We start from the raw sequence: 20133 nt of genomic DNA, 5'->3' as shown, positions 1-20133 counted from the left end.
GCAGTTACAGACACACAAGTGAAGTTTTCCGTGTATGTCTGTGTTTATTAGTTTGCCTTAGCTCCATGCTAGACTCTAGCCAACCTTTTTTTTAATCAAATGAATTTTGCATGACGCCCAAAAACACTTATTGTGTCCATGGTTACTGAACTTCAACCAATCACTAAACGTGACGTGATTGTCATATGCAAGCGCAGGACCGAGCCAATCGAGTACCTGCGGAAATTAACTTATTTGATTTGTTTGTGTCTTATTTTTGTGTAGAAAAAAATAAAAATAAGATATTACAGAGTGGAATGTTTTATCAGAGCTTTTTTTGAGGAAAGCCAGAATTAAAGCACAGAAAAAATGTTGGACAGCTGGAGCCAATCCCAGCCGTCCTCTGGCAGTAGGCCGGGGACACCCTGAACCGGTTGCAAGGCAATCACAGGGCACACAGAAACAAATATTCATATACATGTTTTTTTTTTCCTGGGGGGGGGCACATGATGCGACCCAGCCTCACCCAGGCCAAATCTCCAGCGGGCCCGAGATAAATTGAGTGATTGAGTGATTGTACATGCCAATATTATTTAAGACTATTTATACACATTGTCTTCTCTATTGACATGCTCTAAAAGAAAAAATAAGCAGAAAGTAAAACATGCTATTTTTGCACAGAGTAATTAATTGTGTTTGAAGAAAAGTCAGAAGAAATCATTGTTACAGGACTGCAGTCTGACAGTGTCGTTGCTTCCAGAAACAAAGCCTTGCAAATCTCTCATTTTCTGTCGTGTTTCTTTGACGCCACTGGCTCCTTCAGGTGGGAACTTGAGCTTGTCTTCCTGCATGGGAGAAGTGTATTCAGTACAAATTGGACACGAACGAGAAGTTGACACACATTGTTCATGTACTAGGTTTAGCCACATACAAACATTGGACCAAAATACGTCCTTTCCACGCGTTTTCAACAGTGACTGTGACCTATATTTATTTGGAACAAATCAATGGGGAGGACAGAATCAGCTCTCTCAAAAGTCACAAACGATTTTAGCAGCTGACGCCGGTTTACTCTCCATCCTCGTCCTTTTTACCTCACCACAGCTTTTGACACTATTTCTCACCCCATCCTCCTTGACAGACTTTCCTCCATCGGGATCACCGATACGTCCCTGTGCTGGTTCCACTCTTATGTCTCTGGCCGCTCTCATTTCATCCAAATTACCTCCTTCACTTCACAGTCCTCTCCTGTATCTTCTGCTGTGCCCCAAGGCTCCGTCCTGGGACCCCTCCTCTATTAGCTACCTTCTTCCCCTTGGCAATATACTCCTTAAATTTGGTATACACTTCCTGCGACTGACACTCAGCTCTATCTCTCCAGCAAACCCGACGCCTCTCTTCTACATTCTTCCCTTTCACTCTGCCTCTCTAAAATTAAATCCGGGTTTACCCATAACTTCCTCAAACTTAACTGCGAAAACAACCTCGTTGGTACCAAATCCACCTTGAGTAAAGCTAACAGTTTCTCTCTCACTATTGACAATTCAACCGTTTCTCCCTCCCATTAGGTCAAAAGCCTAGGTGTCATCCTTTACAGCACACTGTCTTTCCACTACCATATAAATAACTTCCGCATACTTCCACCTACGCAATATCAATCGTCTTCGCCCGTCTCTCACTCCTCACACCACTGCGATCCTCGTTCATAGTCTTATCACCTCCCGAAATGACTATTGCAATTCACTTCTCCTAGGTGTCCCTCAAAAACCTCTACACAAACTTCAACTAGTCCAGAATTCTTCAGCCCGGATCATCACCAGAACCTCATCCTTTCACCACGTTACCCCCGTCCTCCAAGAGCTCCACTGGCTCCCGGTCAAATATAGAATCAACTTTAAAATAATTCTTTCTACATTTAAAGCTATCCATAACCTTGCCTCCCCCCATACCTATCGGACCTTCTTCAAACTTCTATTCCCTCTCGTTCCCTCAGATCCTCTTCCTCCCTCCACCTTGTTTTCCAACCCCTCGGATGACGCCACCACACACCCCCTGCGGTGATCGTTGCAAGGTTATACAAAGCACATTTGACACATTCTCCTAAAATGTCAAAAAGGAATGTTTTTTTCCTCACCGCAAGAGCATCACAGAGATGCATGAAGACAAAAACAATCAAGACATCAGCAACCCTTTCCAAAATAAAGGTTGTGAAACAAGAATATGATGAGATGAAATGTGAATATTCTATCTACAGAAAAGCAAGAAGCTCAATTGATGAAAAGGTTTCTTCAGCCGTCATCTGTACTTCTTTGAAGGTGTCGGACGTTTCGCTTCTTTGCAAGATGCTTCCTCACTTCCGCCCAACATTCGTAACATCGAAGTAAAAACAGACTGAGATGTTATGTCAGCAAATGTATGCCCACCATCTTAGAAAAGGAAATGTTTAGTGTCCATTTAAGTTCTAAAGCGAAACATGTTTTTTTGGGTGTTCAGTGATCAGTTAAAACTAATTTTATCTCTCCAATACATATTGTGACTGACAGATTGTATGTCTTGACTGCCGACTGAAATGTGGTCATGACTGCACTTGCTTGAAATTTCACGATGACTTTACTTGCTTGAATTTTATTTCATGGATAACTTTAGACTTATACATATGCGAGTTACTTTCACCTGTGGTAAATGTGTGTTATTGGTTGCATTGCAGCGACTTTTCTGTTTGTACTGAACAGTTAGTCCAAGCAAACTCTGGCCAAAACAGGAAACTTACTTGTGCGCTCTACCTGTTGCCTCTGGTTGAAGTATGACCACTTCATCCTCTTCGCTGTCAGATATCTCAACCACATCTGAAATGAAAAACAAAGTCAAGTCAGTTCATTGCTTTCCTGACATTGAGAATTAACTGTCAATAAGACACCATGGCACGAAAGAAACGACAAACTTGACCTACCCTGTGCTTTTTGTTTTTCCCCAAGTTCCATCTTTGTTTGCTTATATTCATCACTGTCGAAAGCTTCCTCCTCATCTTGGTCATATTCCTCAATTCCCCAGCTGTTTTGAAGATCTTTGCCCACCTGGCCCATGCCTGGGAGTGGCACAAGCAACGACTGGCTTCTAGAATTGTTTATTAAGGTTCCACAATTAAATACAAGAGAACGCAAAAAATAAATAAATAAACAAACTTTATTTTCACATCAGGTGAAAGATACGTCTGAGGAGGAACCTCGGCGTTCATGACAATGTCATTGGCTTGTTGGGTCGCATCTGTCATCTCCACTGCCGTCTCATCCATTTTTAAAGCAGTGATTCGCTTTTGAGGCATAGACTCAGCAAAGCCACACTTACCACCTTCCTTCCTGGAAAACATTCATAGCGTAATGTTGGCACAGAATAGGAGCTGGTCTTCCACCATTAAATGCTCACATATGGGTGTGTAAACTCACCGGGCAGTTTTGTCATTCTCCAAGGCTTTTGTGATGAGTTTAGTGATTTCAGACACTTTGACGCTGGCTATTTTGCTGCATCTCATTACCTTCAATGCCAGAAAAATACACATGAATGATAACAATGCACTGATTCAATGAGTAGAAATGACAAAAGCCATGTTGGTGAGTCCATGAACCTGCTCTTTAAGCAACATTATGCCACCACTCGACTGGATGGAGCAGATTTCCCTGTGCTTGTTCATTGCAATCATCAGCAAGCCGTCCATGACACGCTCCTCCCGTTCACATGGATCTACAAGCAAATAGGTCCTGCACCAAAAGCAAGAGGCACAATAAGTACTCAAACTGAGCTTGACTCAGTTTTTGTTGTTGTTGCATATTTCAGAATCAGAACTGAAAACAATCAGAATCGTGTTTATTGCCAAGTATGTAGAACACACAAGGAATTTGCCTCCAGTAGAACACGCTGCACACATCATCAAACAATTTCAAAGAGGCAATATACAGTTCTATTCGGGTTACTGTTTAAAGAGTTAATGGCTTGGGGGAAGAAGCTCCGGACAAGTTCAGAATCAGAATCATCTTTATTGCCAAGTATGTAGAACACACAAGGAATTTGTTTCCGGTAGAACACGCTGCACTAGTATCGTTGTCAAAAAAACTGCTAAGTGGCACTATACAGTTCCATTTTGGCTACTGTTGAAAGAGTTGAAAGAGTTAATGGCTTGGGGGAAGAAGCTGTTTAAATGTCTGCTGGATTTGGTACGCATGGATCGGTAGCGCCTGCCTGAGGGGAGTAGCTGGAAAAGGTGGTGGGCAGGGTGCGGAGGGTCCAGTAGGATTTTCCGCGCCCTAGTTTGGATTCTTGCAGTTGTGTCCATAATTTGTAAAATCGCTTCAAATGACTTCTACTGAGCGTATTTTACAAAGATTCCACCGCTTAAAGTTATAATTTACGTTTTAAGACTCACACTGAATATTCAGGAAGTCTTGTTTTTGAGTTGGTGACGAGTCCTGACGTGACGTCACGGAAGGAACGCCCCTGACCGAGAAAGGACACACAATGCATTTTGCGGTACTTTGTTGGGTCTGAAAACTTAGTGTTGATGGCGAAATTAGAAGGAAAACACATAAATAATGCAATTATGAATCGTTGTGTTGCACCAAGACAAGTATTTGATATTCGCTGACACAAATTCCAAGCAGATAAATCAACGGAGCTCTGGCGTCATCTTCTGCATTTTCTTGAGGTGCTAGACATCCGTCTTGATGCCTCAAAATGACCCGGAAGAACGTCTTTAAACGATTGCAAACAATTATGCTTTCCTCTTCAGAACTATTTGAATCATATTCGTCACTGGATGAGTAACAAGAAAGCATCTTCTCCGAATCTGAAGCCATTGTTTTGATTCTCGAGCAAGGCAAGACGTCTTGGCGTGACGTCATGAACTGGGGGCGGGTCTTTCTGAAAATGCCCGCAGCTCAATTTTTTTTGCAGATTTAGCACACTTTAAGTCATTTTTATTGGTTTGATTTGACTAAAAATATCATCCTGCGTGTTTTGGGTAATTTAGATGCTATAAAACGTTTTTCTGATGTCAGGAAGCAAAAAAATTGTGTCGGTTGTCCTTTAAATGTCTGCTTGATTTGGTGCGCATTTCGACTGGAGGAAATGAGACTTGTTCCAGTAGTTGTGTTTACTCTCTGCCTTGGAATCATTAAACAAACAAAACAAAAGCAAGCCTGCATCTCCTTTTGAAACACAAATACATGGGGCAGCCACCAACACTGAACTAACCAATCTGGGGTTAGTGCTCCTCATCGTTCACACACTTTAAAGGCAAGACACAAATATTACAGTGTATCTGCAAGACTTTGTTTATTTGGAAATTTTAAAACCAGTTCCTTTCATGATAAACTACAGTAAAGTCTCGTTATATCGATATTCAAGGGAGTCCAAAAAAATATCGATATAACCGGGACTATCGATATATCCGACCCTGTTTGCATGTAATTTTCTCCGTGCGTGCATAGAAATAGTATCGATATAACCAGGAATATCGATATATCCGATATCGATATAACGAGACTTTACTGTAATTTGTTATGTTGTACAGTCAAACCTTGGTTTCCAACCATAATCCGTTCCAGAAAACTGTAACATTATAATCAATGTAAAAAAAATGTAATCCGTTCCAAGTCTAGAAAACAACTATTTAAAAAGCAATGTTAAACTATATTACGCTATAAACTGTATATATGAGTAATAATAGAGCAGGCCATGTGTAAAATAATCTAAAAAACAAACTAATATGTTTGATTTTCACCAATTATAACATCAACCTTAACATTGGGACATTAAAGATCTCTATTTCTTTATCTATCTCTCTCAGCCAGTCTGGCTGTCCGTCTATCTGTCACAGGGTATGTTGGCACCTATCCTAGCTGCCTTTGGGCAGTAGGCAGGGGACATTCTAAACCAGTTGCTAACCAATAGCAGGGTACACTAACTTTTCAAACCATCCTCTGCTTGCTTTAAAATCATACTCTTCATGATCGATGCTATGATCTTTTTTTTCCAAATCTTTCTGCATTTGCCTTGCCACAAATTGTATCTTCGCTCAAACTGCCTCCTGCCAGCTGTTTTTCCATTGTTGAAAACAAGCAAATGTTTTTCCACTTCTAATATTTGTGGCCTTTATTCGTTGAACATACAAGATCCTTTAGCCAAGTGGTACTCAATATGTCAATTTTGTTTTTGGGAGCCTTTTACTGAGCATCTTCATCTTTATTAAGTTCATAGAGTTGCTCGCTCTGTAGCCACAAGGGGACATAAACCAGTGTCTTATTGTGCCGGTCCCAAGCCCGGATAAATACAGAGAGTTGTGTCAGGAAGGGCATCCGACGTAAAAGCTTGGCCAAAACAAACATACGAATCAAACCTCTGAAGATGGAGGACACTGATAAGCTGTGGCGAACCCTAGAAGGGAAAAGCCGAAAGGAAAAGAAGACTCAATATTACGTCAATCGCGATGGACCTCTCGATCTCCAAGGCGCATGACGAGATGATGTGGCATTGTCATGAACTGACGACGTACAAATGAAGTTGAGTGGTTTTGAAAAAAACTAGACGTCAGCCTATCAGCCATCCCTTCATTTGATTGATACACCGGACAACCAATCAGATTACATCTCATTATTTGGTACACTGTGCAGGCTCAAACAACGCATCTGAGCGTTGCAAAGTTAAAAAGCTAGTCGTCAGTTACATCCCAATTTTTCATTTGTTTTTTTAATTAAATGTAAGATGGGATATAAAAATGACTGGTGTAGCTCAACCAAGTAAGAAGAAAAAAATCACTTTCATACGGAATGGGAGGACTTTTTCACCATGACATTTTCAAAGAGCGTTTGTCTCGTCTCCCAGTTGTCAGAGTGAGCTCTGGTCATGGCAAAAAAAATTACATAATTATGTTGTGTTGTGCAACATCTATGGTTACACAACATTGTAAATTCCAACAATCCTCAACATATTTCTCAATAAATAAAATGTGTCGACCACTTTGACTTGGTCATTTCAAAAGTAGCCCCCATACTGAAAAGTTGTGAGCACCCTTGCTTTAGCCAGATCACTGACTCTCTATTGTCTTTTTAGGATAATGCTGATGGTCAATTTTGGCATGAAAACTCCTGAATCAACACAGACCCATGCACACTTGACTTATATTTCACGATCAAATCCTTCTTAATTTGATAGTATTGCACACCATTTTCCTCTTTTCTTAACCACATTTACCACTTCCACTTGCTTTCTTTGTGCCATGATTAAGGGCTAATGCACGACGCAAAAACAACAGTCAGTTATTACGTACTTCTCACCAAATATGTTTGCTTATTTTTATCTTTTTTGAAAAATACAAAATAGTCTGCTTTAATGCACGCTTGAATGAGGAAGCATCTCACCAAACACGTCCACCTTTTTTATATTTATTGAACAATACAAAAATGTCTGCTCACAATGGAACGCCACTGTACACAAGGATAACAGTCCAATTTGCGTAGATCTCAACCAGACAGACTGCTTTTTGAATTAAAAAAACGAAATATTCAACAATATGAATGCATTGGTTAAAATGGATGCTACAGCTTCATGTTATGCTTTCAACATTTAGCTTGTAACAGACGTGAACATCATGACCCCCCTGATCCACTGTTAAAAAGGACACTTTGATCCTGTCCTCTTTCATCTCTCACTTCTTCATACAACAACGTGGGTGTAGAAACATGCTTGAGATTGAATTACTGTCTGTTTATTTTGTGTTGTCATTCTGATTTATTTTGACCTCAAGATGGCGCCGCGAAAGTGGGTGGGTGCTCCTATATTTAGATTTCGACTTATTCTATTGCCCTTCCTTTCATAACTTTGCTTTTGCTGAATTGGGAAGTTATTCAATATAAGACAAATAAAGCATAGCTCATCTCATGAAAAAAAAAAAAAAAAAAAAAAGATGGTGGCGCGTGAACACGCAGCGGCTCCTCTCTCTCCCGGCAAATTGGTGTTTTTCGTGTTTTCGAGTACGAGGTCAGCCGCTTGGCCACGTGTTGCAAAGACAACAATCTCCGTCTGAATGTGGAGAAGACGAAGGAGCCCCGAACCACATCACGACCTCCTTCTACCGCGGTACCATCGAGAGCATCCTGACCAGCTGTATCACCGTGTGGTACTGCGCCTGCACCGTGTCCTGCCGTAAGACTCTGCAGCGCATCGTGAGGACAGCTGAGAAGATCATCGGTCCCCCCCCAAATGTTCCTTGCGCTAGATCCGAGAAGACATTAATTTCATCTGTGCTGTATGTCATGCATATTAGCATATTTTACAATAAAGCTGACTTTGACTTCATCATCTCAATGAGACGAAACACAAAGTGACGTGAAAGGAAGCGGAGGGTAGTCGAGTGGCACATTCAAGTGCGCTCAGTTTGGTCGAGAACCAATTTTCAGTCATAAACCAAGGCATAAATAAAAACATTATTTTTGGTTGAAAAACAAATTGCTCGAGAACTCAGATGTGTGAAAACTGAGGTTTGACTGCATTATTATTTTTATATTTCCACCTTACAATACTGTGTCACTTTTCTAAAAAAGATGTCACAAAAAATACATTTTTTGGGGGGAACCAGAACAGTAAAACGGCATTTCATTTCAATGGGGAAATTGTTTTTTTTTTTAAATTAATTTACAAGGGCAGAACGGATTACATGGGTCATGTATTTGAAACTGGGCCATACATTGTGTTCATCAACAATATAAATATGGACAGTTGTCTGTAGGTTAGCAATATGTAGCATTAATACACTATATGTGCTCTAATATTGAATAGAACAAAAGGACTAATAAGGTTTTTTTTGGCTTTTGTTCTATAGTTGAACTATTTTCAAATCTTACAATTCATAAAGTACCACTGATGAAACTGTTAGATTGTTTACATGGTGATGTTTTAGATGACTTATTGTCACTTTTACCTGTGGAGCGGATATCATTTTCACAGTAGTAAGCATGACATAATCACTAGTGGGTTTTTATATTGCAAATATCCCCATTATGGGACTATTAAAGGCTTTCTGATTCTGAAAGCCCCCCCCCCCCCTGAGATCACCGCTTCAGTAAGACTCTAGACACAAACTGCGCTTCATATGTACGCAAAAGGAACAGTAAAAGAAAATCCTTCATAATCAGATGCTGTGGTGACACTCTAAAACAGTGTTGCTAAAAATACAGTAAAGCAGGGGTCGGGAACCTATGGCTCGCGAGCCATATATGGCTCTTTTGATGATTGCATATGGCTCGCCGATAAAACTAAATACATATTCTCGCTTTTTTGCCATTCATTTCCTGTTGGGGCTGCAGTTGGCGGAAAGCGCAATTTTGATTGGATGACACTGACCTAGGTTGGCGGAAAGCGCAGGTTTGATTGGATGATACTGGCCGTCAGTTGAAACAGGTAAACGGCCCTTTAAATCAGCCCGACAGTAAAAAAAAAAAAAAAAAAAGAAAAAAAGACGAGTACGCTCCAGCTTGAATGCATCGGAGGATTTGCGATTCTAATTTGCAATGAAACAATGCCATCGATGAAACAGTCGAATGTCAGTGATATTTTAACAAGCCCCATGTTAACGTTTAGCATCAATATACTTCGGTGAGCAGTATATTGCAGATAGCAAGTGTGGAAGCTAATGAGCCGTGTGCAGGCGAGCTAGCAGTAACTTTGCCTATGGACCCGGCAAGTTGACTTTCATTCCGATCGTTTGCCTGGATTTTGACCAATCACGAGGAACGGAAAACCATTCATGTTAACGGTGAGTACTATCACAAAGTTATTTTAAATGATACATTCTGACATTTTGTTGAAAAGTGGCCGCGCGTGCGTGCGTGTTTGTTTGCGTGCGCGCGGGTGTGTATGTGTGTGTGTGTGTGTGTGTGGGCTCTCACTGAAAAACATTTCGATATATTTTACTTTTATGGCTCTCTTAGTCAAAAAGGTTCCCGACCCCTGCAGTAAAGTCTCGTTATATCGATATCGGTTATATCGATAGTACACATCGATAGTAGTTTCACATTCATCTGCCTTAATTTGTATATAATTGTGTTTTTCAAACAGACTGAAACATTTTTATCCATTAAAATCCATCATAAATGCTGCGGTCTTACCCTTGCTGGAAAAAAGCAAAGCTGACACTGATGGGCATGTGGTAGATACTAAGGGGAACAGGATCTCTTTCATCGGGTCTATACTGGGAGCGCAGAAACGATCAGTTACAGCATATACACAGACAATGGCGTTCAGAATAAATTATTATTGCTGACTCACCACAGTGACTTCATCTCCTTGGATACCAACATCAGGTCGTCTGAAGTGGCACAGGGCGGCGATTGCGGTGATGCTGGCGGCATCCATCAGGTTGCCTTCGTGATTCAGCATGTGTACATCCACTCGAATTTGCCATACCTGGTCATCGAAATGGAGTCACTATCAACCACAGAGAAAGGGCTTTTGACTTTTAAACTATTGAGGTTTACCTTTTCGCCGGACACCACACATAAGGACTCCATATCAATGCATTTGGAGTTCCTTAAGCATCTCTCCAGCTGTCGGTTTAGCTTCACCGACAACTCTGACTGTCTTCATAGGAAGAAATTCATGAGGCATTTTTATTTTCTCTGAACTAATTGAGCAATATGTGATGTGTCCCCCACGCCACCCCTAAACACCTTTCAGGTGCTTCTACCAAATACACACACTTATTTAATGTAGAGAACAATAATGCAAAGAAATCAATTGTCATTTTTTTCTTTACCTGCCCTGTTCAAATGCAGGTGAAGCCATGGGTGACAGTTCTATATTGAAGAACATGATTCCCTCATTTGGTCGGTTCTCTTTGGGGGCCACAAGCTCACAGGATACCTGAGCCATTACCCTGTATCAAGCAAAAGCGTCACAAATTAGTTGTATGAATATGTTGACAAGATCAGATCATGCATGACCCTTAGACGGATTATGTGGGGGGGGAAATGGCTGCCTTTCCAGCAGCTCCTGTATTTTGCTTTTCTACTTTCATAATTTTGCTGCTGTGAAATGTAAATTTCTCCACTGCGAGACTAATAAAGGCAAATCCAAATCCAATCCAAACCTATGGCTCTCGATACATACATGGCTCTTTTGATGGTTGCATCTGGCTCGCAGAGAAATGTAAATATTCTCGCTTTTTCGCTGTTCATTTCCTGTTTGGGCTGCAGTTGGCTGAAAGAGCAATTTTGATTGGATGATACTGACCTACAGGTGGCCGTTGATGTCGAAACAGGTAAACGCCCCCTTTTGAATAAGCCCGACGAGTAAAAAAGATGACCAGTATTGCACACTTAAGGTTGAATGGACTCAAGGTTTCACCAGCAGAAAGCAAGCGTGCAAGCTAATGAGCAGTGTGCAGGCTAGCTTCACGTATGGACCCGGCAAATTGACTTTCATTCTGATAGATTAGCTGGATTTTTACCAATAATGAGGAACAGAAAACCATTCCTGTTAATGGTGAGTACTATCACAAAATTATTTGAATACATTCTGACATTTTGTTTAAATCATTTATATGTGTGTGTGTGTGTGTGTGTGTGTGTGTGTGTGTGCGTGTGTGGCGGCTCTTACTTTGCTTTTAGAATAATGATAATAAAATAATAATAATAAATTTAATTTCTAAGCGCCTTTGAAAACTCTCAATGCTTAATGAGCTCAACAAGCATATTCAGCATTTTGAAAATGCGGTGATGCTGACGGTTTCTTTTTTGTTGTTGTTGCCTTTAAACCAAAGAATAGTGTGTATTTAGTGGGTCCTGTGCTTTTGGAAAAATGCAATTCTTGAAGATTGCATGCCATGGGTTCACGAGGGACGAGTGATGTCAAAGATGACGTACCTTACAAGTTTACAATATTTTACCGCGACAAAGCCGTTTGTTTCCTTCAATGAATCGACTTGAAAAAAATATTTGAGCAAATATTTCTGAGTAAATCGCCTATCCCAGGGGTGGGCAAACTTTTTCACTCGCGGGCCCAATGGGTTCTAAAAGCCAGGAGCATTTGGATGGAGGGAGTGTTTGGGCCGGATATACTAATGCATTAAATGTAGTGTGTGCAAACCTCATAGCACAGTAAGAACACGACAACCCAATGTATTAACTGTCTTTGAAATGTGAAAAATGGCCATATAAGTTCATAAATTTGTCTCAAGGAATGTGCAAGATATGGCATTTACATACTATTTCGAAGATACTGGGAGGAGGAAATGTAAATAGATTAAAATAACACGCACTGTGATTTCTTAAGATTGCATCTGTTTTTAATAAGTTTCAATCGAAGGTGGAAAGTTAAATAAATCAACATTTATTGAAAAATTGAATCACTTTAAACATTCAAAACATATTATTACACAACAAAATACTCAAGCTTAATAATATCTACTTGTGTTAAACTCAACACAATGACACTGTCAGGTTCCGAGCGTGACAGGGATAGCTGACTCGTCGGAACGTTAATAAAAGGGGTTGGATCCCTAAGTGGGCGGCAGAGACGTAGGTGCTGGCAGAGATTTTGTTACAATAAAAGGCGCGAGTTCGATGATTCCATGTACCCGGAATGACGCGACAAAACAAGGCGGGCGGGGGCGATCTGTCCAGCCTATCAAGCTAGGCAAAAAAATGGCACGCAGGGGTGAAAAAAAACTCGCGATCCCGGAAAGCAACAAACTTACGCGATCGCGGCTAACAATCACCTCGGGCGAAGCAAACTCTTGTGCTAGCAAGTTCAAGACACTGGCGAGGCGCGAGGCATCGTAATCATGTCACTGGTGAGGTGACAGCGACTCATTGAAATGTCCTAGTATCGGTGATTAAGGAATTGACATCAGCTGGCGGAGGTCGGAGCGGTGACCCCGCCCCAGCTGTCAACTCGCACGTGACAAGTTCGGTGTCATTAGTCACGTGAAAGCATCGCGTAAATAACGCCTTTGTGTAAAGCTTTGTTGCGAAGGATGGTAGCAATGGTGGACTTAGCATATCGGTACTGGGCTCTTTATTTGTAGAATCGTAGTAGAAAGTTACACTCACAGAAGTGACACACAGCGTGGAAAATGTGTCAGGCTGAGATTCACATGAAAGCCGCGGTGCACACCTGTGACGCCACAAACCCACACCTCGTTCGTGTTTCTCAATGATCTTCTTCTCCTCGACTGTAATTTTGTTTTGTGTCTTCTTCGGCTGAAAACGAGCCTGTGGTGGGGTCTTTTTCGGTCCCATAATAGCAAAAGTATCATTGAAGACAATCGACGTGTGCACTCATAGAAAGGGGGTGTTGAAAGGCAGGCCGGCTGGGGCGCTGTTCGGTCGTGTGCTTTGGTGTTCTTCCACCGAAGGTTACTCCGCCAGCCGCGGTGGGGGGTGGGGGGTATCACGAAAAGCAGTGCTTAATCCACGGTTTAGTTTTCATAAATTTAACGTTCGTAAACTGAAAAGTTCATAAGGCAAGGTGTTCGTAGACCGAGGCCCTACTGTGCTATAATTTGGATAAATTCGGCGGGCCGGATTAAAAAGCCTAACCCGCAGTGGAGCCCGCAGTTTGCCCATGTCTGGCCTATCCCACTGAAGTGCAAAAAAATCCAAGTGTTTACAAAGGTAGCCAATGGTGCATTGTCATCAGCGATCATTCAGCAATTGAAGAATGTTCGTCAAACAGTTGCAAAAAAATGCTCAAAATTTCTTTGTAACAAGAAAAAAAAAACATGACCTTCACTACCTTCGAATGTATCGCACACGATCGGCCTGAAAGCGTTAACATCACATTAAAGGTAGTGTATTTTGCACCCCTGCATTTCTGGGTCCCATATGAAAGGATTAGCCCCCAAGGCCTCACGCCGTATTTCCAAAGGGAGAAAAAGACAGGACAAGCACATTGGAAAGATTATTTCTTCATAAATATGAATGAAATCCCCATCTCTTCTTTGTTGATTAGTACAATCAAGACATAGTCGTTTGAAAGGGCCCTTTTTAAGTCGCTTACCTCGTTTTGCCCAGTTCCACCAAGCAGCATCCAAAGTCAGACCCAAACATGATTTTTAATTTCCTGTAGTCATAAGTCTGTCGTCCATCCAGGCGCTGCAGAAAGAAATCGCTATGTGTAAACATGACTCTTTATGCACGATACAACAAAACAGCGGACGTTTTACTCGCGAAATAATTGTAAGTGGTTCATTTCAGTGGTGATCAACACCATTGACAAAGCTTTGTCGCATTCACGTGGAGCAAAAATGAACTGACAATATTTACCTTTTTTTCTTGGATGGCTTTAAGCAAGAAATCCCGCTCGCAATTTGACAAAGGTGTCTCCCTCATTCTGGTCTATTAATTTAATATAGCCTACGTTAAAACTCCGACAACAAGACTACCAATACGATTCCGCCGCCATGAATTAGTGTTGTGAACGTTAACCCGGAAACGCATTTGACGTCACATCAGAATTGTTTTCTTATTCGCGGTTCCACGCTTTTATTTCGCTTAACAAAAAAACTACATATTTTTTTCAGAACTTCTATATTTCATATTTGTTTATTTGACCTTCATTTTCAAATTACGAATTTAATTATTACTATTATTAATTATTGATTATTGATTATTATTGACTGCAGACAGCAGTGTAAAAAATGACAAGTAAATCCATTTTTATATATTCTTATATTAAGACATTTGGAATGACTATCGACCTCTATAAAAAATAATGAATGCGATTTTGAAAAGTATATTTATGTTGATACCGTTTACAACATACAGGCTATAAAGTACTGGTTGCTCGGTTTGTAACATATGACATACTGCCACATAACGTTGCTGCGTGTAACACTTTTATTTTAAACCGCAAACCATGTTCGTCCACTCGCTGGCGTATTATTCCCGTCTGGTTAGACTTTGTTACAGAATGAAATTCTCGAAATGTAATACGGTGTAGCCGTTGAGGAATGAGCACACACGACTAAATGTGGAGACGTGTTTATTCCAACGGCTAACAAGTGGATCTGAACTGAACAGCAAAAGCAGTGTAATATATGTAACATGAACCACCCCTCCTCTGCACCTGCTGGGTGAGATGCCTGGTCCTAGTGCCCGCCACACAGCCACCCCCAGAACACCCAGAAGGAAGGTCAAGGTGAAAATTTTGCAGGGGGCTTAACCAGCCTGCCCCAACGACTATGCAGTCCGTCTTTCGGTGGTGAAGGTGATTCGGGGAATGACACTCAACCCTGGCATGCCGCGGTGAGGCTGGAGGTTTCGGAAGGCGTCCGCGACGTGAGGCCTGGGCAGGCGAAACGTCCTCGCCTGCAACTAAATGAGCCGGTTTGAGCCTGTCTATTGAAATGCCCTCCCTCCGCCCACCCATATCGAGCACAAAACTCTTTTCACCGTGTTCGAGCACTCTAAACGGGCCGTCGTACGGCGGTCGGAGGGGAGAGCAGTGGGCATCGTGACGCACAAAGACGAAACGGGCTGACCTAAGAGCAGACGGAACAAATATTTTGGGGACGCAGTGGTGAATTGGTGCTGGAGTCAGGGGCTCTGCTGGCAAAAGGGGGAATGAAGGTGCACCCGAAGCTTCAGGCAGAAATTCACCAGGAACGCGGAGTGGTTGACCGAGCACTAACTCTGCGGGGGCGGCGTTAAGGTCTTCTTTAGGGGCCGAACGTAACCCGAGCAGGACCCACGGAAGCTGGTCGACCCAGTTACCGTCCGACAGCGCGGCCCGTAGCGCGGCTTTCAGTGACCGGTGGAAGCGTTCGCACATCCCGTTAGCCTGCGGGTGGTAGGCCATAGTGCGGTGTACCTGCACACCCAAGGACTGCGCCATGGCCGACCAGAGCTCGGACACAAACTGGGGGCCTCTGTCCAAAGTGATATCGGATGGCGTGCCGAAACGTGCGACCCAGGACGACAGAAATGCGCGGGCAATATCTGCCGAGGTCGTGGAGGACAGGGGGACTGCTTCCCGCCACCTAGTGGTTCGATCGACCATGGTGAGGAGATGTGTGCAACCCTGCGAAGGAGGGAGGGGCCCGACCAGATCCACATGGACGTGGTCAAATCTCCTGTCCGGAATTGGAAAAGTTTCCAGGTTTGCTCGGGTGTGCCTGTGGACTTTGGCGCGCTGACATGCCACGCATGCAGCTGCCCACTTCCTGACGTCCTTTCGTAACCCAGACCAGACAAACTTGGCCCCAAGTAGTTTGACTGACGCCCGGACGCCAGGGTGTGAGAGGGAATGAATAGAATCAAAAATTCGCCGACGCCACTCCTGCGGAACCACGGGACGAGTGCGACCCGTAGACACATCGCAGAGGAACCCCCTTCACACAGTGCCACCTTCTCAAGTTTCAGGGCTGTGCCTGCTGCCTTGAGTTCGTGGATGCCCGGATCCTCAGATTGGGCGGTGGCCATCTCTGAAAAATCCACCCCGAGCTGGACTGGACACACAATCGCGCGTGACAAGCAATCGGCCACAGGGTTACATTTGCCGGCTACGTGCTGAATGTCTTTTGTGAATTCAGAAATGGCCGCCAAATGCCGTTGCTGTCGGGCCGACCACGGTTCAGTCACCTTTGACATGGCGAATGTGAGTGGTTTGTGATCCACATATGCGGTAAACCGGCGCCCCTCGAGGAGGAAACGAAAATGGCGCGTTGCAAGATAGAGTGCTAACAACTCTCTGTCGAAAACGCTGTACTTGCGTTCGTTATCTTGCAGCTTCCGACTGAAAATGCAAGGGGCTGCCATTCGTTCTCCACAAGCTGCTCAACCACCGCCCCTACGGCAACATCAGACGCGTCGGTAGTCAAAGCCACCTGTGCGGTTGAGATTGGGTGGACCAGAAGAGTTGCACCCGCAAGAGCTTCCTTGGCCCGTTGGAAGGATTGTGCTCGTTGCGGTGCCCACTCGACGGGGTCATTAGCCTTCTTTTTTCTCAAGGCGCCGTAGAGGGGTTGTAGGAGGTCGGCTGCGTGAGGAAGAAACCGGTTGTAAAAATTGATCATGCCCAAAAACTCCTGCAGAGCCTTAACTGTGGCCGGGCAGGGGAAATCCACCACTGCTTGCACTTTGGCGGGTAAGGGGATGGCGCCCTGTGGAGAAATGCGATGCCCCAAGAAATCGATCTTGGACAGACCAAATTGGCACTTAACAGGCTTAACTATAAGGCCGTGCGAATCAAGGCGCTTGAAAACTTCGGTTAAGTGCGACAGGTGTTCCTCCGGTGAAGGGCTGGCCACAATGATGTCGTCTAGATCGACAAATACAAAATCAAGACCTCACAAGACTGAGTCCATCAGTCTCTGAAAGGTCTGTGCCGCCCCCTTCAGGCCACAAGGCCTACGGAGGAATTCAAAAAGGCCAAAAGGGGTTATTACTGCAGTTTTTGGCACATCTTCTGCCCGTACCGGAACCTGGTGATAACCGCGAACGAGGTCAACTTTGGAAAAGATCACGGCTCCGGCCAAACGTGCGGAAAAGTCCTGGATGTGCGGAATTGGGTAACGGTCGTGTGTGGTTACATTATTAAGCCGACGAAAATCACCGCACGGCCGCCAAGAACCGTCACTTTTGGGGACCATGTGCAATGGTGAGGCCCACGGGCTGTTGGAACGCCTCACGATGCCCAAGCGCTCCATCGTCGCGAACTCCCCTTTCGCCATTGCCAATTTTGCTGCGTCGAGGCGACGGGCAAATCCAGGAAAGGAGCCCTGTGGAGTCACACGTGCGCATTGCGGCACTGATGTGTGTACACCTTTGAAATGTGCCGCGCATCTTTCAAGTGCATCTCAGACTGACACATTCCCACGCATGCAAATGCATAGATAAGGCGCGGGACAGAGGGATCGGGGGAATCACACGGACTCACACGCGCACACAGACTTGCAGAGACCCGCATAGCGTCAGACGGAGTTCACTGCACGACTTGCTTGACTCCACGCCACGATCAAGCTCTGGGAAACATTACATTTGTGGGTCACTTGCCTGGGAGATCTGACAACAAACCTACTTATGATTAAAAAGAAACAACAAACTCTTTCAGGTCACTCATCAAAATATTGCACTGAGCTTATTTTGTCCCCTACAGTCCGACCAGACATGCGCAAATCCGTTCCGAGGACAACGTTGGGGACAATGGCTGCGAGCATCACGGGTGTTAAGCTTAGTGTTAAACTACGCGAGAGAATTACAGAATAACCACACGCATACACAAAAAGGCGCAAATTGTTTTATTGCGAGGAAGTCAGAGGTTGCAGTAAATGACAGACAGTCAAAATTCTCACCTCGCAGTGGTGAGGATCACTCAAGAACTGGCAACGCTTTGCTTTACCGGCGTACCTTTATGCTGGAAAGTGCTGATGAGATAAAGGCTTGCAAGTGTGTCTGGCCGCAACACGCACTGATTGGCCAGGAAACCAAGAACGCTAAATAAAATAGTACGTTTCTTGGGCGCTGAAGAACCGCCGACGCAGAAGTAGACAGGGATATTGAATTCAATTGACAGGGGGCCTGATTTTAAAGGAGGGCGCCTGGCTTCAAAGCAGGTCGTGCTCGCCTAAAGAAACAGCCACCACCAGGTTGAAAAAGAGCTGAAGAGCGACCAACGACAATATATCATGATGTTTCACTGCCCCAATAGCGAAAACAAAAAATACAAAAAAAAAATAATCCGTGAACTAAAATTACTTCACAAAAAGTCTCTAACTCGAGCTGAAGACAAAATGCTGTATCGTCATGTCCCCACATGTGAAGTAATCAATGGATCCAAGAGTAATGAATACTGTCAGAGATAAACGTGGAAAAAACCTAAAGCACAATATCGTATTGCGGTCACTAGAGGGAAACAAAGACCGTCACATGATTATGAGAAAATAGCACCGACACTGTCGGTCCAGTTTGTATTTATTTTGCAATTCAAATGATGATGCCTGGAAAATTCTTATGTTTGCTTAAGAAAAAATTGCTTGAAAAACAAAACAAAACGAAAAACAGCCGAGTTCTTGGAATATAACAATACTTTTGAATGTTCTTTTCTTTCGGCTTTTCCCTTCAGGTGTAGCCACATCGAATCGCTGTCCTTTAACCCAATTTCATGTATTTTCTCACACCAAAACGAACACACTGTTGAATGATACAATATTATAGTGATTGCTATCACCGGGGCTTGAGTCGGATTGCATCCTGAAGGCTAAATAGACATTAATTTCATTGTAAAGCTTCATTCCGTAAAACAATTACTTCACAAAAAGTATCTAACGCGGGCTGAGAATGCATAAAAGGCAATAAAAACTCGAATTTATTCTCAGAGCTTAACTTCCATTGCACCACGCCTTTCCCCTGGCCGCCGAAGCTTATACAAGCGGTTCAAAAATGAGCCTTGTGCATTTACTATTGAATGCAGTGTGAACCACTGATTCGAAACAACTTTCTCACTCATTAAAATGGGACTTTAGAATTGTTTTAAACAAACCTGAATTTATTTGTAAAGCAATCTAAGCTACAGCAAAAAAAAAAAAGCCCGTATATGAATGTCTTGGATTTGGATTTGCCTTTATTAGTCTAGTGGAGAAATTTACATTTCACCGCTGCAAAGAAGAAGAACGTGATGAATGGAATGAAAGTAGAAAAACAAAATACATGAGCTGGGCACTCTCGTGGTGCCGTCTTGAAGTCAAAAGAATAAAAAAAAACAATGACAAATAATATGACAACACAAAGACAATATGACTACACAAAGACACAGAGTCATTCCTTCTTAAGCACTTTCTGTACCCTCTTTGTTACATGAAGCAGTTCTAGATGAAAGAGGAGAGGATCAAAGTGTCTTTTCACCTGTGGATCAGGGACATCATGTGAAGATGCTGCCCATTACAGGCGCACAAAAAAAAAACACAATGGCCCCTTTGGTGTCCAGCAATGACAGTCGAATGGCACCAACATTCCTCCCATTCAAAAACAGTACTGGCATATTCATGCTGCCGAAAAGGCACAACCGCTCAGTACAGTCTCCTCCTTGATGAATGTCGTGGCCAAAAATGCTGAAAAACAATTCGTATCCGTTCCACGCGACGCACAACAACACAATGACAAAAGAACA

The 20133-nt window shown here is 43.1% G+C and overlaps 1 protein-coding gene across 1 annotated transcript; it reads right to left on the bottom strand.

Annotated features, from left to right (window-relative positions):
- Positions 1–493: 493 nt before the first annotated feature.
- exosc9 (exosome component 9) lies at positions 494–14447 on the bottom strand. The gene is made up of 12 exons (XM_089005678.1): positions 14292–14447; positions 14026–14120; positions 10781–10900; positions 10503–10605; positions 10294–10431; positions 10134–10216; positions 3602–3734; positions 3423–3511; positions 3189–3335; positions 2930–3093; positions 2750–2825; positions 494–824 (listed from the first exon to the last, which is right to left on the bottom strand). Exons 1-12 carry the CDS (start codon positions 14355–14357, stop codon positions 761–763), a joined length of 1278 nt encoding a protein of 425 aa, XP_088861804.1. The 5' UTR covers positions 14358–14447; the 3' UTR covers positions 494–760.
- Positions 14448–20133: the final 5686 nt, after the last annotated feature.

This window comes from Hippocampus bargibanti, linkage group LG10 (genome assembly GCF_051943395.1).
Source record: "Hippocampus bargibanti isolate YZ-2025 linkage group LG10, ASM5194339v1, whole genome shotgun sequence".
Lineage (NCBI taxonomy): Eukaryota > Metazoa > Chordata > Actinopteri > Syngnathiformes > Syngnathidae > Hippocampus > Hippocampus bargibanti.
Note: the sequence above shows the minus strand (reverse complement) of the source record. Positions and strands in the feature narration are given on the sequence as shown.

Bases quoted from the DNA above. Each gene is read 5' to 3' on its own strand.
- exosc9 (XM_089005678.1), bottom strand. From the start codon at position 14,357: ATGAGGGAGACACCTTTGTCAAATTGCGAGCGGGATTTCTTGCTTAAA. The intron at 10,901-14,025 runs GTAAGCGACTTA...TGCTTGATACAG, and splicing joins GTGGAACTGGGCAAAACGAG to GGTAATGGCTCAGGTATCCT. The intron at 10,432-10,502 runs GTAAACCTCAAT...TTCGATGACCAG, and splicing joins GTGTGGTGTCCGGCGAAAAG to GTATGGCAAATTCGAGTGGA.